We start from the raw sequence: 24623 nt of genomic DNA, 5'->3' as shown, positions 1-24623 counted from the left end.
TCAGTGCTGCTCTCAGGTGTAACTCAACTACATAACCTGGAAGAGAAAAGTACGGGATAATCAGGAGAAAATTTCCCTTGCATGGAGATTCTGGTAGTCAATATTGAGGACTCCTACCACTTAAATACCTGTGCAATCCTTTCTGGCAAGATTATCCTGCTGCTGGGATGGAGATTGTGATGGAGAACTCATTATAGGCCATTTCAGAACTCATCAGTCTGAAAGGTCCTGACTAGAAAAGTCATCTATCTATTCACTCCATGATGCTGCCTGACCTAGCACTGTGCTTTGCCCAAAGGTCGTCATTGAGTTTCTTTCATCCAACATATGGACATTCCTATGTACGAGTGATCTCCCATATTATTAAATTCAGAAGTCTGACATGTACATACGCACATTCCCAAACAACAGAGCTAGTTTCCACTTTTTCTCTCTTTCTACACGTAATTATTCTTCCTTATCAGTCTTGTATGTTTTTATTGCATTGTGAAGGTATGATTATATTGAGTGACGTTTTTGTAATGTCCAAACTATGGACAAAATCAACTGATGAATGCCTGTGAAAATAAGACCCTTTCATTACCTGGGGCCACTTTGTACAAGTTCCCTGTTCAATTCTGTGTTCGTTCAACCTGTGCTTCAGAGTGCATTTCAGGCAATGACCAGGAGAGGTCATTCGGCTTAAGGCAATGTTTTTTGGAGGACCATATACAAAAACACCATCCCATCAAATTAAAAAATTATGCTCTCGGTTTTTCCTTTCTCAATATTACATTTAGTTGCAGTCCTCAAAAATATTACAAAATCATAAAAAGAAAATGGATTGTGTTTTTGATGAATAATTACTTTACCTATATTTAGTATAATTCATTGAATAAAATAACATACAAGCAGCTCCAGAACAAGTCAATTTAAATTACTGAAAGAAGCATTCTTTGTCGATTAAAAAAACTCACCCTTAAAACGTATAAAGTTTGATTTTATTCAAAACTTGTAGTACAGGTGCACAACCTTTTATCCGAAGATCCAAATAACGAAAACCTCCGAATAGCGGACATTTTTTCGGTCCTTGAAGAAAGGTCCTTGAAAACGTTCACCGAGAGCGGCCCGCAGAGGTGACAGCGGAACCTCCGGTCGGTCCTCGAAGAAAGGGGAACTAAATCCCCATTCATAAAAGAGAAGGTGAGGGTACATTGCGCGGGAGAGTAAGAATCCCAGGACAAAGTTGAGTGAGTGTTCACCGAGGGTGGCCCGTAGAGGTGACAGCGGAACCTCCGGTCGGTCCTGGAAGAAAGGGGAACTAAATCCCCTTCATAAAAGAGAAGTGGAGGGTATATTGCCCGGGGAGGGTATATCGCCTACCTGGAAAGAAACCGGACAAAACCAAAGCTTGCTAAACATAGTAGCCTTAGGCCGCCTAAGGGCATAAAATTGCGGGCACATTTACCAGAAGGCGCAAAAGACGCGAACCTTTATACAGTGAATAATCTTTCAATTGTCAACTAGGATGCTAAACAGGATGTCACAGGAAGTTAGAAACAAAGTATTGTCAAAATCAAATTGGAATAATTACAATCGAGGCAATACGCTAACGGATGTGTAACCAAATTCAAATATTTCAGCATTGCTTAACACCCTAGGGTAGCCAGGATACCAGTTGTTTCCAGTACAAAAAAAGAAAAACAGCATTAGACAGAAAGTGTGCAGAAATGTGATTTTCACTGGCACAATTACCATGCTAAGTAATGGAAATACTAAACAACGTTTTTTGGTGGATCTGGTTAGTGAGAAGTTGCATCATGCAACAGAAAATAGACAATATATTAAAGTATGATTCACCGAAACAAAAACAATTAATTAAATAACTCACCCGTGTGCAGCTATTCAGTAGCTATTCAGAGTGAACATATATTGCTTTGCAATGTTGTAAAAAAAAGAACCGCCAGCCCTATTACAATTCCACCCTTCCAACAAAGAATCAATGGAAATTTGTGTTGTGAGAATATAAAAACGCAATGGGTGCTGCAAATCTTTGAAAAACTTTAGGTTCTTAGAGTATTTCCTAGTGTGTACTGTTAAGACCTTGAATAAACCCATTTGTTCAAGGAACTCACCACTGTTCAACCAGATTATTTAAAAATGTCTGTTCCTATCTGAGCTGTAATTAAGAGGGCTACTGAGCCCCATGTGAAAACCACTCAGGGTATAGGTTAAACACACAATTCCCTCCAACACCAGGGATCAGAAAGAGGCCTGAGCGTATAGTCATGCACTTTGGTAGAGGGAATAAAGACCCAGCCTATTTCTAAATGGGGAGAGTATTCAGAAATTGGAGGTGCAAAGGGATTAGGGAGTGTTGGCGCAGGATTCCCAGAAAGTTAATTTGCAGGTTGAATTGGTGGTGAAGGAGGCAAATGTAATGCTAACGTTCGTTTTGAGATGACTGGAATTATAAAAGCAATGTTGCAAGGCCCTAGGCTTTATAAAGCGCTACTAAGGCCATAATATCCCAACTAAGCTCATATCCAAACGTGTGGAATTTGGAGCCAGCACTCCCCTCTGCAACTGGATCCTCAGCTTCCTGACCAGATTTCACTTATCCTCCAGTCAGTGAGGAAATGTGACAAATCATCTTCTACAATAATTCTCAACACTGGTACCCGGCAGGTTTATTTTCAGCCCTCTAATATACTCCTTATACACTCATATCTGTGGTCAAATACTAATCCAATTCAATTTTCAAGTTCGCAGACAGCACCAACATGGTGGGTCAGATATCAAATAATGATGAGATGGAGTAGAGAAAAGAGATTGAGAAGTTTCTATAAGATCCCCCCTCAATCTTCTAAATTCTAGCGAGTACAAGCCAAGTCTATCCAGTCTTTCTTCATATGAAAGTCCTGACATCCCAGGAATCAGTCTGGTGAACCTTCTCTGTACTCCCTCTATGGCAAGAATGTCCTTCCTCAGACCATGTTCTTAAACCCTTTGCAGAAGCCATCAGCAGCTGCAGACTGGCCGCATCACCCAGATAATCACCTTCATGAAGGCAGGAGTGCAGCTGCCAAGAACCACAGCAGCCAGGAATCCTGGCGACTGCAGACTGGCAGCTTTCTGTAGACCTGGTGAAATAGCTGAAGTTCCCACGGCACATTGTCATGACCACCTTGAGGCCAGACATCCTTCTGGTCTCAGAGGCGACCAAAATCATCGTCTTGTTGGAAACTCAGTGCCGTGGGAGGACCATCTGGAGGTAGCGTTGTTACAAAATCTACCATCAGCGACGCTGCAGATCTGCCACTGTTTTAGGTCCCGATACAAATCGGCCACGTCTTGCTTAAATCATGGCTTAAATCATGGCAGCGGCAACATTCCAATCAATCACATTCCAGAAACATCCACTCTCAAGATAATCAAATTAATTTATTTGTTTTGCACAATCGTGTCGTAAGAACATCGAAATCATCTATATTTTGTGTTATTGTCTGCCCATGATCAATATTTTCATACTAAATATCCACAGTACAGTTTTAGTCAGATGTATTGCGCAAAAAATAATGATTTTGATTATCTTGAGAGTGGATGTTTCTGGATTAATTTACGGGAATTAAACATTAAATTCCTTCCATTTGGCATAGAAATTCATGAGATTTAAAAATCATGTTATATTGTAAATTCTTGTGTGAACGGGATCAGTTTATTTGGATACTTTGTTATTAGACTTTTCTTAAGAATGGGATAGATGTTTAGAACTAGTAATTGAATTTAGATGAATTTAATTGATTTGATAACTGATGAATATGATTTTTTTGTTGGGTATTTACTATTTGTTTTAACATTACAATAATATTAAAGTTCTTATCTTGAGAATATCACATTTTTGAATTTAAGGCAGTCTGGGTGTTTATTACTATTTCCGTCACAGCGGTCAATTTGTAATTATCTACAATTAAGTAACTAACTAATTATATGCTTTAATTTCAGATCATCCAAGTAAGATGTATCATATTTGTTTCAGAATGCTTCAATCTATAATAACTGAAAATTACATTCCGTTCTCTTATTTTTTAAGAAGGTTATGGGCTTTTATGTCAATTGACTGTCCTCGATTACAGCTTTTGTATTAAGTTAATGGAAAAGCAATAGGGACCAAGATGCTAATTTCCGAGTATGAAAATGACCGTAACTTTTTTCAATACTGAAGATATGAACATGAATTAGGTATCAAATTAAAGTTCTTTTTTTTTTTGCTTTATGTGATGGGATAAATTACAAGCTTGAATTGTAAAATCTCAAAATGTTGTAACATTCCTATTGGAGGTGGCCCACAAGAGGAAGAAGACCAAGTACGAAGAGCTGGTCGTAGACTGCCGTAGGCAGGTCTGGAAGGCAAGGTGTATGCTCATCGAGGTTGGCTGCAGAGGTTTTGCCGAGCAATCACTCTACAAAGCCTTGAATGCACTGGGCATCAACGGAATGGAGAGAAGAGCCATCAAGAACACCATAGAGGCAGCGGACAAAGCCTCGAGATGGCTCTGGATCAGGAGAGGGGGTCCATGGGGAGGAGCGAATGCCACCTGAACACAAGTCGTGGTCTGATCACCACGACTGGGTTGCCTGGGTGAGGGTGTCTGATGTTGAAAGACCCGAAACACCCAATGACCCCAGGTTACATCACTGATGATAATTTCAGGAGCATCAAGAGATGTATTTTATCAATCAATGTGCTGGCGAAACCAGTAGAGGATGAGCAACCCAATTTGACGGATCACAAGGCTAACGACTAATGGCAATGGACAACCGACTAGAAGTATGAAATGCAGATGTGGAAAGGTCTGGAAGAACAGCCGACGCCTGAAGATTCACCTGACCCGGATGAAGTGTTTGGAGGGAGCGGGATTGTCACAACACACAGGTATTTTATCTGGTGAGACGCAGGAGGAGCCGGGCCCGGAAGCACCCCATAGAGCCCGAAGCCTCCAAGTGGGGTAACTTGTCCCTCAGAATGGACCTCCGGAGAAGGTTCGAGTCAAATGGCCACAGGCCTGTAAAACTTGACAGTCTAGTATCAGTTCGACGAGGACATCGACAAGATGCTAGAAGCAACTGCGAAGGGAGGCGTGGATCAAAGGCTGTAGACGATGACGACAATCATCATCAGCCTAGCTGTAGAAAGGTTTGAAGCAGTGGCGAAGAAACCTGCCAGAACACCCTTCACCAAAGAGAAGCAAAGATCCACAAGATCTAGCAAGAGATGAAGTCCCTAAAGAAGCAGTACAAAGAGCCCATGAAGAGCAGCGCCCCCCTTTGGCTGAGCTGCGAACCATCCTGAGGAAGAAGCTGCTGTCCCACCGTTTTGCTGAGTGGCACCGAAGACGCTGGAAGGAAAGAGCCAGGAAGCAAGCATCCTTCATAGCCAACCCCATCGACTTCACCAAACAACTGCTCGGGCAGAAGTGCTGTAGGAGTTTGGCTTGCTCTAAGGAGGAGATCGACTGGCACAACCAGACCACCTACAGCAGGAGCTGGGCCAGTGCAACATCCTGATAAAACCACCTCCACCCATCAAGGAGTTTGATTGAATAGTTTGATAGTAGAGAGCCACTCATGAAAGAGGTCCAAATCTAGCTCAGCCCCAGGCCCAAGCAGAGGCAAGAACTGCCCCTTGTTACTGAAACATCTGTGGAAGACCCTGAAAGTCATCTGGAGGAGAGGGAAAGTGGTGCAGCAGTGAAGATATGCTGAAGGAGTCCAAATCCCAAAGGAAGAAGATTCCCAGAAAATCGATCAGTTCAGGATCATCTCCTTGCTAAGCATTGAAGGCAAGATCTTCTTCAGCATAGTAGTGAGGCAGCTGATCAACTTCCTCTCCAGCAATGGTTACATCAACAGCTCAGTGCAAAAGGGAGGCTTGTCTGGAGTGCCAGGGTGTCTAGAGTACACGGGAGTGACGATCCAGCTCATCATAGAAGCCAAGGAGAACAAGGGAGACCTGACGGTGCTCTGGCCAACGCCTACGGCTCCATCCCGCACAAGCTGATCCAGACATTCATGGCCAAGCATCATGTGCCGGGCCAAGTGGCAGATCTTATCCTGGACTATTACAACCAATTCAGCATGAGAGTCTCAGCAGGGGCAGTAACATCAGAGTGGCACAGACTGGAGGTTGGGATCATCACAGGCTGTACCATCTCTGTGATCCTTTTTGTCTTGGCGATGAACATGATCGTCAAGTCTGCTGAGCTAGAGTGCCGGAGCCCTCGGACCAAGTAAGAAATGCGCCAACAGAGGTTTTGCAGGGCAATCGCTCTACAAAGCCTTGAGGGCGCTGGGCATCAACGGAGTGGCGAGCAGAAGAGCCATCAAGAACACCACAGAGGTAGCAGAGAAGGCCTTGAGATGACTCTGGATCAGGGAGAGGTCCATGGGGAGGGGCGAATGCCACCTGAACACAGGTCGTGGTCTGATCAACCACGGCTGGATCGCCTGGGTGAGGGTGACAGATGTTGAAAGACCCAAAACATCCAATGAACCCAGGTTACATCACTGATGATGTGTTCAGGAGCATCAAGAGATGTATTTTATCAATCCAATTTAATGGAACGTCTCCATAATCTCAGGATACTGAAAAATCCTAATCAACTCACCAACTGTCAAAGCATGCCACCTAGCTTTAGTTTTAGAGATACAGCATGGAAACAGGCCTATGGCTCACTGATTCCATGATGACCAGTGATCCCCATACCTTAGTTCTAACCCTACTCTAGGAACAGTTTGCAGAAACTGATTAAACTACACACCTGCACATCTTTGAGATGGGGGAGGAAACCAGAGCACCCGGAGAAAATCCACATGGTCACAAGGAGAACGTACAAACTCCATACAGAGAGCACCCATAGACAGGATCGAACCCGGATCTCTGGCGCTGTCAGGCAGCAACTCTACTGCTGTGCCACAATTTATTTTCAGACCCAGGAAAATGGCCATCAGAACCCACAACTCTGTCAACTCTCAGCCTCCACAATTTTCCTCAGTATCATTGCCCTGGGGAGTAATTTTTCAAGTTCCGCCCTCCCTTACAATGTATATTCTACAGCTATGCATAGGATGGATTTCAACTTCACTCGGGTGAAGATGCAGCAAAATACCTGCTTAATTTTGTGTATGCACTCAAGAAATCAATGGCATGCCTGATCAGATGCTGGAGAAGCTATTCAAGAACTCATGAGAACAATGCATGTTTTGAGGACATTAATCATCCAGCTCAAACTTTTTTTTTTGAAGGGCATTACACCAGCAAGATGAAGACAAAATGTTTCCATTAAAGTGAAAGAAACAATTTGGAAAACATGCTGAGAAAAATCTGTACACACATTAGAAATAAATATTGCACATTGTTACCTGCAAGATAGTATTAATTCGATTCCTTTCAGCTATCAGGAATTCATTTTCTGTATTAGAGTTCTGAATGATCTTCTCATGATCCTCCTGTTCACTTTGAAACCTCTGCTGATCATCTTCCCTTGCTTGTTGCAGAATTTGTGAAGTCCTTTCCAAATTCTCCACTTTCTGCTGAAGTTCTGAATTTTGTACTGTTAATCACAAAGGAGAACAATTTACATAATGCCCCAAATTGTTGACTTATTCGTGTGTATGGCGTGCACAGCGTAAAGTTGTAGGACGACTTGTTCTATTTGATCTTATCTGATTGTGCATGCCGGGTTGATTGCATTCGTCGAAACAGGGCGGACCACGTGAAGGTTGCAATCTTCCACCCCAAATTGTTGACTTAATTTACAGTGTTAACGCTATTTACAATGCTGATCCACAGATTTAAATTTCAAATCGCAAATCATGATCATACACTAACAAGCAACTTTAGTTGTCGAATGAAACCATTGCATCCTGTGAACACAGAGTAGTGATATAAAACTGTAACCCCATTCTGTTAATCATATCCAAATTTCACGTATCTAATTTTCCTATTCTGTACATAGTACCAATCCAGTCATCAATTGCATAATTGTTGATGCCATTATCTTGTAAACCTGCCCTAATCACATCATTAAATCATCTAATAATGAAGAAAAATAAAATTGATAATGTCAGCTTGACCAGACAGAGAAATGATTCTGGAGTTAACTAAATTTTCTATCATGGCCATTTAAATATTAATTGTTCTCATTAATCCAGGAATTTATTATCCCCTCGATCCATTGGAATTTTCCTAGTGACTGCAGAAGGTACAGCACTCAATCTTACACTTTCTACCACACCACAATCTAGGAATCTAAAGAATGCTTCCAGCTGAGGCAAAGTTTCACGTGCACTTATCCAACCTTGTCTAATGCATTCGGACCCCAAACGTCATTTGTCCATTTTCTCCAGAGATGTTGCCTGACGCACTGAGTCACTCCCGAACCTTGCGTTTATCTTTAGTATGAACCAGCATCTGCAATTTGTTTTTATTACATGATCCCATTTGCCTGCGTTTCGTCCATTTCCCTCCAAAACATTCCTATCCATGTATCTGTCATGATATCTGCCTCAGGTACCTCGTTCTCTATACCCACCACCCATTGAGTGAAAAAGTTGCCCATCAGGTTCGTATTGAATGATGCCCCTCTTAACTTAAACATTTGTCCTAAGGGAGGTTACATGCAACCTGGAAGAACATCACCTCATATTCAGCTTAGGTAGCTTACAAGGGTCAAAAGTGTTTAATTATCATATGTATCACAACAATTTGACAGTTACTTGGATAGATAGGTTTAAATGATTATGGGCCAAACACAGGCAGGTGGGACGAGTGTAAATGGGACATGTTGTTCAGTGTGGGCAAGTTGGGCGAATGGACCCGTTTTCACGCTGTATGACTATAACAGAATGAAATTCTTTAGTGCAATAGCTTAACAAGCCTTTGAATATAATACACAAATATATAAATATCAAACTATATATGTAGGTAGATGTAGAGGTAGATGTAGATGTAAGTAGATGTAGGTGTAGATATATATATATAACTATATAACCATAATAATGCAAAAAAACAAAATTTGTAGCACAAACCAAAGACACAACCCAAAGTGGTTAATAATTGCCAAGGTCAGTGCTGTGTAGAGTTCAAGAGCCTAATGCTTGCTCAGAAGCTGTTCTTGTAACCAGTGGTCATGGCTCTTAAGATGTGGAAGAAACCATTTCTGTTCAACTCGTAGTCAATTCCCTCTTTCAGGCAGCATTTTGGTGAATCTGCCAGCCTTCCTCGCACTCCCATCTCACTTTTCCAGTTTTCACATCCCTACTCCAAACAAGTCTGAAGATGGGTTCAGATCCAAAACGGCGTCCATCCATTTCCCTCTGTGCCGCCTGACCAGCAGAGTTCCTCCAGAATTCTGTTTTTCGCTCATGATTCCAGTTCCTTGTGTCCTTGCTCCCTCATTGATTGATCAACATATCAGAAAAGCATCACATAAAGATTCCACAAATGCATCTTGATCCTTATTACGACAAATTTGATTTGTCCTCTATTTGTAAGTTAAACCCCTGCCAAGATTACTATTGCACGCTTTTTGCATGCATCTCTTATTTCTTTATCTGGTGGCCTATTACATTTATACCTGCATTTGCCCTCCTTTGCTTTTCACAGCTAAATCAAAATGCATTCCAATTCTGCATTATGATCAGTAAAGCAATTTCTCATCATTGCACTGATATGATTCAATCGTCTCTAGATTTCATTCCCAGTAATGAGTAGGCTATTCACTACTTTCTCAAAAGCCAATGTCAATCACACAATTTTTGAAATTCCGCATTGGAAACATCCCAATATTTCCATGAGGAATGTATTTGTTTTCAGTATTTGTTTTCATATTTTTAATGTTAATAAAATTAATAAGCTATTAACACAATTCCTGCCCTTCTTGGACCTTGTTGTGTGCCTCATGGTGCCCAGATCCAGGCTACCAGCAAAAGATGACATAGTTGACTCTGCTATAAGAAACAGCCCCGGTCTACATGGCAAACTGCAGGTAACAGAAGTTCAGCCCTTGCTTCCCCCCCACCAACAATATGCAATACTTAAAAAAAAGTTTACACAAACACAAATGAAAGAGAAACGGTCGCTAAAACTCAACACATGTTTTCAACAATTTGGATGGTTACATTTTTTGCTCCTGCTGAAACACTGCTGGTGTACGCTTAGATTTCTAGTGATTCATTCTTGATTTTAATGCAATCATATAGCGATGTTACAAAACTTACCTTCAGCGGCGCTGCAATTCTGCCACTGGCCGTGTGTGCGACTTTGGCGGTTTTGAAGGGGGGAGGGGGGAGGGATCTAGTTTTCTACTGCCTGTCGGTGGCGGATTTTTTTTTTTTTTTTTTTTTAAATCGCGAGACAATTTAATAATTAAAAATAAAAAGCCACTTCTAACGCCCTCAACGCCTACAACGTGACGGATATCAATAACGGGACAATACAAAGGGTAAGTCGTTTATTTTACATATAAACTTACTTCTTGGGATGGCTTTAATCTAATTTTACATTGTGAAAATGTGATTTGGTCCCCATACGAACCAGCAGTGTTTTTCCTGCCGATTTGGAGTTCAAATTCACTGCAAATGCAACATTCCAATCGATCGCGTTCCAGAAAAACTCACTCGCAAGATGATTTAAATGCTTTTTTTTTGGACAATCATGTCATAAGAGCATCTAAATCGTCTATATTTTGTTATTGTCTACCCATAGTCAATATTTTTATACTAAATATCAGTTTTAGTCCCATGTATTGTGCAAAAAAATAATAATTTTAATTATATTGAGTGGATGTTTATAGATTAATTTATGGGAATTAAACATTAAATTCCTTCCATCTGGCATATAAATTCATGCCAGTGAGATTTAAAAATCATGTTATATTGTGGATTCTTGTGTGAATGGGATTAGTTTGTTATTTGGATCCTTAGGCTATTTTTTAAAATATATCCTTTTATTAAGAAATGGTATTTACAGGACATTCTTAATGGGAAAGTAGTGGGCAGAAAGGCATGTCATGTGTGGTTTGAAGAGCAAAAACGTGTAGTTTACAATGCCAAAATTGAAAAGTTGAGGAAAAACAAGGTGTACAGTTGCTCATTGATTACAATCCGAGGAGTATGATGATGCTACTGATTATGATATGCCAATGTACCAGCTAGCAACATCTCTATAAAGACTTAGTCTATTGCTAGAAATTGTAATTTATTTACCTATCTGTTATGGACTTACAGCATATAATACAATAATATTAAAGTTCTGATCTTGAGAATATCACATTTTTGAATCCAAGGCAGTCTGGGTGTTTTATGACTATTTCCGTCACAACGGTCAATTTTGTAATTAACTACAATTAGGTAATAACTAATTATATGCTTTAATTATAGGTCATTCAAGTAAGATGTTTTATATTTGTTTCAGAATGTTTCATTCTATAATAACTGAAAATTTCATTCAGTTCTCTTAATTTTTAAGAAGGTTATAGGCTTTTGACTGTCCTCGATCACAGCTTTTGTGTTGTCAATGGAAAAGCAATAGGGAACAAGATGCTAATTTCCGAGTATTAAAATGGCCATGACTTTTTTTTAATACTGAAGATACGAAAGTGAATTAGAAGTCAAATTAAATTTATTTTTGTGCTTTATCTGATGGAATAAATTGCAGACTTGATTTTTTTTTATCTCAAAATTTTGTAACATTACTAAATAATATTCAAAAATTATTACATTGCATAGATTATGAAATTCCTGGAAAAAAATCTAATTGGAGGTAATTTACAAATGTATATGCAAAATTCAATACAAATGAATTGATGACAATGATATTGATTAGTTTCTTCTACAATGGACTTTTCATAACATTCATGTACCTTTCAATTGTGCGTGTATTTTGTGTATAGACTCTATTCTGTCTTCTGAAGTAGTTCGCACGACACTGGCTTCCTTCTTAGACACAGCCAAGTCATACTCCAGGGTCTGTCGCATTGCTTCTCCTTTCTCCAGTTGTGCTCGCAACCTAGCAACATGACTTTCAAATGCTGAACGCTAGGAAAATAAAACATCAACCAGTTAAACTAATGTAAAAAAATAGTGCGCGTTCTCCTTAACTATTGCCTTGCCTTTAGAGGGATATGGATTAAATGAAATCAGCTCAGGTAAGCAACTTCAGATGAGTTGGGCCAAAGGACCTGTTTCCATGCTGTATAACTCCATGACTCTAACCGTGATCTTCAGCTTGGGACATAAATCCATGGAGAGTGGAACGGTATATGGACTACTACCATAAGAAAAACAATGATTCCATGAAGTATAGAATAATTTAATCAATTCAGATTAAAAATTCCTTTGCTGTGCCGATAGAACAAAGACGTGCAATTCCCGTTTCACATAAACGTATATCACTTACGGTTCAGAGAATTCAGTTTACACATTTTCGTCAACCTAATTCCTAGCAGAATTCCCAGCAGACAACAACCTTTCTCTCAAGGCCAGCAAGTCAAAGGAAATTGTGATTGACTTCAGGAAGCGAAGTAGTACACATATCCCAAGTTGCATTGAGGGCGCCAGAAATAGTTGAAAATTCCTAGGAGTAAGTATGACCACCAACTTCTCCTGGACCACCCATATTGAAGCAACAACGAAGTAAGCACACCAAGTCTCTACTTCCTTAGAAGGCATGTCCCCTACAACTCTCACCATCTTTGACTGATGCGCCATAGAACATATTTTATCAGGATGCATCACAGCTTGGTTTGGGAACAGCTCCGAGACCACAAGAAATCGCAACTAATTGCTGACACAGCCCAGACCATCACACAAATCAACCACCCTTCCATTGACTTCATTTACCACTCACATTGCCTTGGCAAGTCCAGCAGCATTATCAAGGGCAAGTCGCACCCTGGCCACTCCCTCATCTCCCATTTCTTTTGCTCGATGGGAGAGAAGTGTGAAAACACACACCTCCAAATTCAGGGACAGCTTCTTCCCAGCTGTTAGCAGGCAACTGAACCATCCTACCACAACTAGAGTGCAATCCTGAACTACTATCAATCTCATTGGTGACCCTCGAACTACCTTTGATCGTACTTTACTGGCTTTATCTTGCACTAAACGTCATTCCCTTATCATGTATCTGCACACTGTGAATGGCTCAATTGTAATGTATTGTCTTTCCACTGACTGGTTAGCATGCAACAAAAGCTTTTGACTGTACCTCGGTACATGTGACAATAAACTAAACCATTGAATTCTGAATCTTCTCCCCATTTAGTAAACTGTCTAGGCCTTTATTCCTACTACAAAAGTGCATCACCATATGACGTTGGGGATGACGCCGCAGTCCGACACTCTCAGTAGATTGAACTCACATCGTTTATTCTATTTACAGTGGGAAGAAAGTCATGAATCTGCATACCTATTTACTGAAGGGGGCCCTTGCATTAAATGTATGCAAATTAGTTTCCATTCCCCTATATACCTTATAACACCTATGCCTTGTCAAACCACTGGACTGACTTGGTTGGAGGTATAGTCAAATAGAAGGAATACTCCACTACTGTCTAATTCGTATAAATCCAACCCAACAGCACTAACAAACCACGTCACAGTGATGATCACTCTGATCCAGTTTATAAGCAAACTCTCCAGCTTGTGCAGGTTCCACCAGAACACCCTGAATTCTAAAGGCCACCCTTTAGCCAGGCCTCTGAAATCCTCCTATCCTATACTCACGAACAACACCAGAATTAATCCAATTGTTCCCATTTTTATGTTCCCAATCGTCAATGAGGCCTGTCCTTTTCCAAATGTCTTACTTTCGTTTTGTTAGAAGTGCTACACAAGTACAAATATTAATTGTTATATTAATGCTATGAGGCAATCCTAATGATCACTTATCTTAAACGTTATGCCATCAAACCAGACACCAGTATAACAAGAAAAAACACCCAGAAAGATAATTACACACAAATCACAATTTTACTCAAGGTACATAACATTGTAATTGATGCAATAAAATACATTAGTTTCCTCTAAAAGTGAACGTGTGTCTGAAAGACTTTGCAACCATACCTCTTCATTAAATTTGCTGGTTAATTCCAATTTTTCTTTTTCTATTTTATTCAGCCTCCACCTGAAATCTGTAGAATTGAAGCTGCCATCCCCAGGTTGCAGATATTTCATTTGATTCTGGAGCTGATTAATAGTACCGTGCAAACTGAAAAAAAAAATATATATATATATATATAATGCCATACATCCCAAAGCAAAATTGACCTTATATCACATAACCTCAAACAAAATAATTTGTCTATAGAGTCACAGATCCCCAGGTTAGATCCAGAGTTTAAAATAAAGTAATGGTGCTGCCAGGGTGGTGTTTGAAGCCCATACGTTAGCACCATTTGAGTCTTTCAGACAGGAATATGAATATGCAGGGGATGGAGGGTTCTGGACACATGTAGGCAGAAAAGATCTAGCAAGTTCCTACCTATTACCAAAGTTGGCCTTGTCCCAATTCAGAACTTTAACTTATGGCTAAAGACAGGGCAGACCCACAACTATTAAGAGAATTGGTCGCTGGTCCCAAAAGGCTTGCACAGACATTTCAGTCACATGCCATTCCCAATTTCCTAAAAGATCTCTTTGTCCTCATCCTTCCATGGGCTTCAAATTTATCTAGACTATCGTGGACACCTCCATCCCCATTCTTGATCACTGTCTCCATCTCAGGAGACAGACTATCTACTGACATATTTTATAAACCTACCGACTCACATAGGTATCTGAACTACTTCCACCCTCCTGCAAAGATGCCTTCAAATTACCCTTCTCCCCTTTTCTCAATCTCTGTCTTTTTCACAGGAGACAGACTGTCAATGGACATCTGTTACAAACCTATCAACTACAACAGCCAACAGGACTACACTTCTTCCCACCCTGACTCTTGCCAAGATGTTAACCCTAAGAAATAAAGTGGACGAGCTTGAGGCTCAGTTATAAATTGGCAAGTATGATGTTGTGGGAATTACAGAGACATGACTGCAAGAGGTCCAGGGCTGGGAACTGAATATTCAAGGGTATACCTCCTTTCGAAAAGGCAGACACATGGGCAGAGGGAGTGGGGTAGCTCTGTTGGTGAGGAATGAAATTCAGTCCCTTGCAAGGGGTGACATTGAAACAGGAGATGTGGGGAGTATGGATAGAACTAAGGAATTGTAAGGGTTAAAAGACCCTAATGGGACTTATCTACAGGCCCCCAAAACAGTAGACTGGATATAGGGTGCAAGATGAATCACGAGTTAAAGTTGGCATGCAGTAAAGGTAATGCTACGGTTGTTATGGGAGATTACAACACGCAGGTAGACTGAGAAAATCAGGTTGGTACTGGACCCCAAGAAAGGGACTTTGTAGAGTGCCTCCGTGACGGGTTCTTAGAGCAGCTTCTATTGGAGCCTACCTGGGAGAAGGCAATTTAGCGTTATGTAATGAACCGGATTTGATAAAGAAACTTGAGGTTTTAGGAGCCATTACGAGGTAGTGACCATAATATAGTCAGGTTTAATCTACAATTGGAGAGGGAGAAGGGTAAATCGGAGGTGTCAGTGTTACAGTTGAATAAAGGGGACTATGGAGCCATGAAGGAGGAACTGGCCAAAGATACCCTAGCAGGGATGACAGTGGACCAACAATGGCAGGTATTTCTGGGAATAATACAGAAGGTGCAGGATCCGTTCATTCCAAAGAGGAAGAAATATTCCAAAGGGAGTAAGGGGTGACCGTGGCTGACAAGGGACATCAGGGACAGTAGAAAAATAAAAGAGAAGTACAACGTAGCAAAGATGAGCAGGAAGCAAGAGGATTGGGTAATGTTTGGAGAACAACAGAAGATGACTAAAAAGGCAATACGGGGAGAAAAGGTGAGGTACGAAGGTAAGCTAGCCAAGAATATAAAGGAGGATAGTAAAAGCTTCTTTAGGTATGTGAAGAGGAAAAAATTAGTTAAGACCAAAGTTGGACCCTTGAAGACTGAAAAAGGTAAACTTATTATTGGGGAACAAGGAAATGGCAGTTGAGTTGAACAGGTACTTTGGATCCGTCTTCACTGAGGGCACAAACAATCTACCGGATGTACTGGTGGCCAGAGGATCTGGGGTGATGGAGGAACTGAAGGAAATCCACATTAGGCAGGAAATGGTGTTGGGTAGACTGATAGGACTGAAAGATGATAAATTCCCAGGGCCTGATGGTCTGCATCCCAGGGTACTTAAGGGAGTGGCTCTAGAAATCGTGAACGCATTGGTGATCATTTTCCAATGTTCTATAGATTCAGGATCAGTTACTGTGGATTGGAGGGTAGCTAATGTTATCCCACTTTTTAAGAAAGGTAGGAGAGAGAAAACAGGGAATTATAATCCAGTTAGCCTGACATCAGTGGTGGTGAAGATGCTGGAGTCAATCATAAAAGATGAAATAGCGGCACATCAATCAATCAATCAACCTTTATTGTTATCTTGCAAAGCAACAGTTGTACAGTGCAAAATGAGAAGACGTTTCCCAGGGAATACCGGAGCATCGCACATGAAACTTAAAAACATTTCACACATAATAACAGTAAAAACAATCCAGTCCCTGATGAAACAGTATAGTTAAAAGCAGGTAAAGCAGCAACATTAAAATACAGTAAAACCAGTCATTAAAATGCCCAGGGCAGCTGATTTGAGTGGCCAGTGCCAGAGTTATTAAAATGTCAGTGCAAAGCCGCAGAATCATGTGACTGTGACATTTGGATAGCTGTAACAGCATGGATTTATGAAGAAATCATGCTCGACTAATCTTCAGGATTTTTTTGAGGATGTAACTAGGAAAATGAACAAGCGAGAGCTAGTGGATGTAGTGTACCTGGACTTTTAGAAAGCATTTGATAAGGTCCCACATAGGAGATTAGTGGGCAAAATTAGGGCACATGGTATTGGGGGTAGAGTGCTGACATGGATAGAGAAGTGGTTGGCAGACAGGAAACAAAGAGTAGGGATTAACGGGTTCCTTTCAGAATGGCAGGCAGTGACTAGTGGGGTACCGCAAGGCTCGGTGCTGGGACCGCAGCTATTTACAATATATATCAATGATTTAGATGAAGGGATTCAAAGTAACATTAGCAAATTTGCAGATGACACAAAGCTGGGTGGCAGTGTGAACTGTGAGGAGGATGCTATGAGAATGCAGGGTGACTTGGACAGGTTGGGTGAGTGGGCAGATGCATGGCAAATGCAGTTTATGGTGGATAAATGTGAGGTTATACACTTTGGTAGCAAAAAAAGGCAGATTATTATCTAAATGGTGTCAAGTTGAGAAAAGGGGAAGTACAACGGGATCTAGGGGTTCTTGTTCATCAGTCAACGAAAGTAAGCATGCAGGTACAGCAGGCAGTGAAGAAAGCAAATGGCATGTTGGCCTTCAAGAAGAGTTGAGTGTAGGAGCAAAGAGGTCCTTCTGCAGTTGTATGGGGCCGTAGTGAGACGGGCATATTTATTCTTCTAATTCCCATTAACTATTTGGAGGCCTATAGTACATGCCCAACAAAATGGTCATTCACTTTTAGGAAGTGTTGAGACACGTCTCGGACGTGTCTCAACGCATCCAAGATATCCTTAAATCAGAGGGAGAGGAACCTGAGGTCGTGGTACATATAGGTACCAATGACATAGGAAAAAAAAGGGAAGAGGTCCTGAAGGGAGGATTTAGGGAGTTGGGAGGAGTTTTAAGAAAAAGGACCAAAAAGGTAACAATCTCAGGATTACTGCCTGTGCCACGCGACAGTGAGAGTAGGAATGGAGCGAGGTGGAGGATAAATGCGTGGCTGAAAGACTGGTGCAGAGGGCAGGGATTCAAGTTCCTGGATCATTGGCACTTCTTTTGGGGAAGGTGGGACCTGTACAGAAAGGATGGGTTGCACTTGAACCCGAGGGGGACCAATATCCTAGCGGGGAAATTTGCAAAGGCAGCTGGGGAGACTTTAAACTAGAATGGTTGGGGCGAGGGACTCAAATAGCGAAAGGGAGTAGACAGAATGGGAGGCAGGAAGCAGAAATGGGAAGCACTCGGACACAAGAGGAGAAAGGAAAAAAAGGAAATAAACAGAGAATAAGAGACGGGGGTTTTCTTTAATGTGCATATTTTAATGCTAGGAGCATTGTAAGAAAGGTGGATGAGCTTAGAGTCTGGATAGACACCTGGAAGTATGATGTTGTGGCGATCAGTGAAACGTGGTTGCAGGAGGGCTGTGATTGGAAACTAAATATTCCAGGATTTCGTTGCTTCAGGTGTGATAGAATTGGAGGGGCAAGAGGTGGAGGTGTTGCATTGCTAGTCAGGGAAGATATTACAGCAGTGCTTTGGCAGGATAGATTGGAGGGCTCATCTAGGGAGGCTATTTGGGTGGAATTGAGAAGTGGGAAAGGTGTAGCAACACTTATAGGGGTGTATTATAGACCGCCAAACGGGGAACGAGAATTGGAAGAGCAAATATGTAAGGAGATAGCAGAGATTAGTAGTAAGCACAAGGTAGTGATTGTGGGAGATTTCAACTTTCCACACATAGACTGGGAAACACATTCTGTAAATGGGCTGGATGGGTTGGAGTTTGTAAAATGTGTGCAAGATAGTTTTTTGCAGCAATACATAGAGGTACCTACTAGAGGAGGGGCAGTGCTGGACCTCCTGTTAGGAAATGAGACTGGACAGGTGGCGGAGGTATGCGTTGGGGAGCACTTCGGGTCCAGTGATCACAATACCATTAGTTTCAATATAACTATGGAGAGGGTCAGAACTGGACCCAGGGTTGAGATTTTTGATTGGAGAAAGGCTAACTTTGATGCGATGCGAGATGATTTAAAAGGAGTGAACTGGGACATTTTGTTTTATGGGAAAGATGTAGAAGAGAAATGGAGGACATTTAAAGGGGAAATTTTAAGAGTACAGAATCTTTATGCTCCTGTTCGGTTGAAAGGAAACAGTAAAAATTGGAAAGAGCCCTGGTTTTCAAGGGAAATTGGACATCTTGTTCGGAAAAAGAGGGAGATCTACAATAATTATAGGCAGCATGAAGTAAATGAGGTGCTTGAGGAGTATAAGGAATGTAAAAAGAATCTTAAGAAAGAAATTAGAAAAGCTAAAAGAAGATATGAGGTTGCTTTGGCAAGTAAGGTGAAAGTCAATCCAAAGGGTTTCTACAGCTATATTAATAGCAAAAGGATAAGGAGGGATAAAATTGGTCCATTGGAGAGACAGAGTGGACAGCTATCTGCAGAGCCAAAAGAGATGGGGGAGATATTGAACAATTTTTTTTCTTTGGTATTCACCAAGGAGAAGGATATTGAATTATGTGAGGTAAGGGAAACTAGTAGAGTAGCTATGGATACTATGAGGTTCAAAGTAAAAGAAGTACTGACACTTTTGAAAAATATAAAAGTGGATAAGTCTCCAGGTCCTGACAGGATATTCCCTAGGACATTGAGGGAAGTTAGTGTAGAAATAGCCGGGGCTATGACAGAAATATTTCAAATGTCATTAGAAACGGGAATAGTCCCCGAGGATTGGCGTACTGCGCATGTTGTTCCATTGTTTAAAAAGGGTTCTAAGAGTAAACCTAGCAATTATAGACCTGTTAGTTTGACTTCAGTGGTGGGCAAATTAATGGAAAAGATACTTAGAGACAATATATATAAGCATCTAGATAAACAGGGTCTGATTAGGAACAGTCAACATGGATTTGTGCCTGGAAGGTCATGTTTGACTAATCTTCTTGAATTTTTTGAAGAGGTTACTAGGGAAATTGACGAGGGTAAAGCAGTGGATGTTGTCTATATGGACTTTAGTAAGGCCTTTGACAAGGTTCCTCATGGAAGGTTGGTTAAGAAGGTTCAACTGTTGGGTATAAATGCAGGAATAGCAAGATGGATTCAACAGTGGCTGAATGGGAGAAGCCAGAGGGTAATGGTGGATGGCTGTTTATCGGGTTGGAGGCAGGTGACTAGTGGGGTGCCTCAGGGATCTGTGTTGGGTCCTTTGTTGTTTGTCATGTACATCAATGATCTGGATGAAGGTGTGGTAAATTGGATTAGTAAGTATGCAGATGATACCAAGATAGGGGGTGTTGTGGATAATGAAGAGGATTTCCAAAGTCTACAGAGTGATTTAGGCCATTTGGAAAAATGGGCTGAAAGATGGCAGATGGAGTTTAATGCTGATAAATGTGAGGTGCTACACCTTGGCAGGACAAATCAAAATAGGACGTACATGGTAAATGGTAGGGAATTGAAGAATACAGTTGAACAGAGGGATCTGGGTATAACCGTGCATAGTTCCTTGAAGGTGGAATCTCATATAGATAGGGTGGTAAAGAAAGCTTTTGGTATGCTAGCCTTTATAAATCAGAGCATTGAGTATAGAAGCTGGGATGTAATGTTAAAATTGTACAAGGCATTGGTGAGACCAAATCTGGAGTATGGTGTACAATTTTGGTCGCCAAATTATAGGAAGGATGTCAACAAAATAGAGAGAGTACAGAGAAGATTTACTAGAATGTTGCCTGGGTTTCAACAACTAAGTTACAGAGAGATAGGTTGAATAAGTTAGGTCTTTATTCTGTGGAGCGCAGAAGGTTAAGGGGGGACTTGATAGAGGTCTTTAAAATGATGAGAGGGATAGACAGAGTTGATGTGGACAAGCTTTTCCCTTTGAGAATAGGGAAGATTCAAACAAGAGGACATGACTTCAGAATTAAGGGACAGAAGTTTAGGGGCAATATGAGGGGGAACTTCTTTACTCAGAGAGTGGTAGCGGTATGGAATGAGCTTCCAGTGGAAGTGGTGTCGGCAGGTTCATTGGTATCATTTAAAAATAAATTGGATAGGCATATGGATGAGAAGGGAATGGAGGGTTATGGTACGAGTGCAGGCAGGTGGGACTAAGGGGAAAAAAATTTGTTCGGCATGGACTTGTAGGGCCGAGATGGCCTGTTTCCGTGCTGTAATTGTTATATGGTTATATGGAAGGGGCCTTACTGGACGAACCATCAATAATGTTTTCTTGGAATACTGCCTTGACATTTGCCTTAATTAATTAAGCAACATTACCCTCCTCTTCCTTATCCCTCCTGTAGCACCTGTACCCTTAAGCAGAAACATTAAGCTGCCAGTCCTATCGCTCACTTAGCCAGGTTTCCATATCAGCTAGAACATCCTATTTGCACGTCCCATCCATGGCCTGCGTTCAACCACTCTAACGGTCAGCACTCTTGCATTGTAAACAAAAAGACTAATGAAATGTCCTCTGTACATCAAGGATTAGAGCTAAAAGGTATAGAAGTTATATTTCAGCTGTATACATTCATGTTAAAGACACATGTGGAGTGCTATGAATAGTTCCACACAGCATAGAAGTGAATTTTGGAACCAGTTTGTAGACAGTCTTTAAGGAATCTTACAGCCTGGAAACAAGGGCATTCAGCCAAGTCATCCACATTGACTGGGGCATCAATAATACTGGGCCCAAGAAGAGCTAGGTGACAGGCCTCAATGACTACCGACCATAGCACCCATATCCAAGATGATGAAGTGCTTCCAGAGGATGGTTATGGCACATATCAACTCCTACCTTAGCTAGAACCTCGACCCACTACAATTTGCCAACTGCCACAATAGAACTACAGTGGATGCGATCTCACTATCTATTCTGCACTGGACCACTTGACAATAAGCACACATATGCTCAGGCTGTTGTTTATAGACTACAGTTTGGTGTTCAGCACTATCATCCCCTCCAAACTAGTTATCAGTCTCAGGGTCTCTGTTTACCCCTATGTAATGGGATCCTCAATGTCCTCATCAACAGACCACAATTGGTACGAATTGGTAACAACACTTCCTCCTTGATAACAATCAGCACAGGAACAGGAGCACCTCAGGGCTGTGTGCAACTTGAACCCCAGTAACCGATTACAAAAAATAGCAGACACCGCTTGGTTCATCACGGGTACTATCCTACCTACTACAGAAGGAATCTATAGTAGGCAATGCCTCAAAAAGGTAGCCAGCATCATCACCACCCCGATCACACTCTCATTTCATTCCTGCCATCATGAGGAAGGTATAGGAGTTTGAAAACAGTGCCCTCCAGATTCAAGAACAGCTTTTTCCCAACAACCAACGAAAAATATTGAATACTACAAACACTAACTAAACTATGACCTACAAATCACCAAGGACTTTGGGTTTTTGCATTATATTGTTTTTTATAAATGTATTATTATTATTATTTTTGTTTATTAACCTCTTGACTGATCAGTGGGTGCCCTTGCATATTAATCTCATTGCCCGGCACTTGGTCCATTGCCATCAATGCGTAACTAATTCACGTTTATCTGGACAGTTCTTAAGTACATTCAGTGACGCAACTTCAAACACTCGTCCACTTTGAATATTAAAAGTTATACAATTGACAACTAAGAATAAATTATCAGTTAACTTCGTATCAGAAATTGAGTTATTTTTTAAACAATACAGGTAAAAGATGAGTGGGAATTAAATTATTTTTTTAATGATCCATTTCTTAAAAGGCAAAATAGCCTCCTTCTCATATCTTGAATTGGTGAGAGATTGGAGTGGGACAGGGGAGTGGAGAAGTTGAGGCGGTTGATGTCGCGACGGCAGTTATTGATAAAAAGTTGGTGAGAGATTGGAGTGATGCAACACTTGTCCCTTTACCTCCCCCCTCGACTCCGTTCAAGGATCCAAGCAATCGTTCCAGGTGCGACAGAGGTTTACCTGCATCTCTTCCAACCTAATCTATTGCGTCCGCTGCTCTAGATGTCAGCAGATCTATATCGGTGAGACCAAGCGGAGGTTGGGCGATCGTTTCGCCGAACACCTCCGCTCGGTCCGCAATAACCAAGCTGACCTCCCGGTGGCTCAGCACTTCAACTCCCCCTCCCACTCCGCCTCCGACCTCTCTGTCCTGGGTCTCCTCCATGGCCACAGCGAGCAGCACCGGAAACTGGAGGAACAGCACCTCATATTCCGTTTGGGGAGTCTGCACCCCGGGGGCATGAACATCGAATTCTCCCAATTTTGTTAGTCCTTGCTGTCTCCTCCCCTTCCTCAGCCCCCCTGCTGTCTCCTCCCATCCCCCAGCCTTCTGGCTACTCCTCCTTTTCCCTTTCTTGTCCCCACCCACCCCCGCCCCCGATCAGTCTGAAGAAGGGTTTCGGCCCGAAACGTTGCCTATTTCCTTCGCTCCATAGATGCTGCTGCACCCGCTGAGTTTCTCCAGCTTTTTTGTGTAACCTAGCCTCCTTCTCATGTTGACTTTCATAACTTTATCATCACAAAGACCTTATCTTTTGGAAAAAAACGTTTTGATGGATAACAAAGCTGTAATACAGAAACACCCCAGAAATAGAAAAGAAATGACATAAATGAGCAATAAAGCTTGCAGCAGGGTAAATTCTGGAACAACTTTAACCACATGCATCTCTGCAAATGTTGGCTGAAAGTACAAGAAGATTAACCATAAATGGCAAAACAAACGCTGTGCCTTTTTAACCTACAAATAAGTTAATTTTCATCCTAGATTATTTCTGTCAAAGTAAACTCAATTATTTATGCAAAACACTAAATGGCAAGGATCATTAATAATTCAGATTTTTATTGAATGATGCATTTTGTGGTCAGTAATAATTAACATTGAAACTACATTACCTTTCAATTTCATTCGAAGGATTTTGCTTTTCCCGAGCAGGCGTTTTTGGAATGATAATATTCCTTGATCCCATACCGTCACCAGTTCCAGCTCGGGTAGGTCGCATTGGAACTTGAAGATCTGTAGCAGACAATACTTCGCCCCTACATATTTTAAATTCTGAATAGGTAGAGAAAAATACTTTCAGGATTTTCGTGAGATTAGTTGCATAACAAAAAAAAGTTATTTCCTTTGTATAAATTTCCTGGAGTCTGGAATTTATGGGAACATGAGCGTATGGAGTTAGTATACGTTAAGGGGATATTAGCTCAGATTGGGGGTCATTATGGCCCCAACTACGAATGATTCAGCTGACGGTTTCAAACTAATACTATCAAAAAGCTAGATTGCAGAAACACAAATTCAGAAAACACTTACTACTGACTCCGTCCCGCCCACCCGTGTATTCGTCCCGGCTTTGCAACCACTTCGTGCTGGAGAACACGGAGAGGGTAGTGTTTGTAAGGAGGGGCATCAGGCTCTCAGGTGGTTCGAGAAGGAAAAGACACTCTGGAAGCTTGTCAGCTGAAACGGCAAGGGGGAAGCGGTTTCCTATTTATCAACGGGCGGCGGGATGGGGACATCAAAAGGCGGCAAGACAGTGCAGTGCATAACTATTACGTTTCACAGTTGGGCATTGTGAACAAACAGCGCCGTTTAACCCTGGCCTGGCGATGCTGACCCTGGGAACCCGGGTCATGGGGGGGCTGCACGGAAACCGGCTCCGTGGCAGAACGATAGACGTGTCCGATAGATGGCCATCCCAAGCAGAGGTGAGGGTCAGATGGGAA

The 24623-nt window shown here is 41.5% G+C and overlaps 1 protein-coding gene across 5 annotated transcripts in view; it reads right to left on the bottom strand.

Moving 5' to 3' along the window:
* The window catches only part of LOC129695419 (coiled-coil domain-containing protein 171-like), a 254013-nt gene that overhangs the window by 228823 nt on the left and 567 nt on the right, over positions 1–24623 (bottom strand). For 3 of the 5 annotated variants that reach the window (XM_055632346.1, XM_055632348.1, XM_055632350.1), the window contains exons 1-5: positions 24211–24436; positions 23793–23952; positions 14107–14251; positions 11904–12078; positions 7402–7592 (exon numbers count right to left, since the gene is read on the bottom strand). In XM_055632346.1, coding sequence (XP_055488321.1) covers positions 7402–7592; positions 11904–12078; positions 14107–14251; positions 23793–23952; positions 24211–24307 — 768 coding nt within the window. In that variant the 5' untranslated portion in view covers positions 24308–24436. The other 2 variants (XM_055632347.1, XM_055632349.1) reach the window with 2 other exon arrangements.

This window comes from Leucoraja erinacea, chromosome 3 (assembly GCF_028641065.1).
Source record: "Leucoraja erinacea ecotype New England chromosome 3, Leri_hhj_1, whole genome shotgun sequence".
In the NCBI taxonomy this organism is placed as follows: domain Eukaryota; kingdom Metazoa; phylum Chordata; class Chondrichthyes; order Rajiformes; family Rajidae; genus Leucoraja; species Leucoraja erinaceus.
Note: the sequence above shows the minus strand (reverse complement) of the source record. Positions and strands in the feature narration are given on the sequence as shown.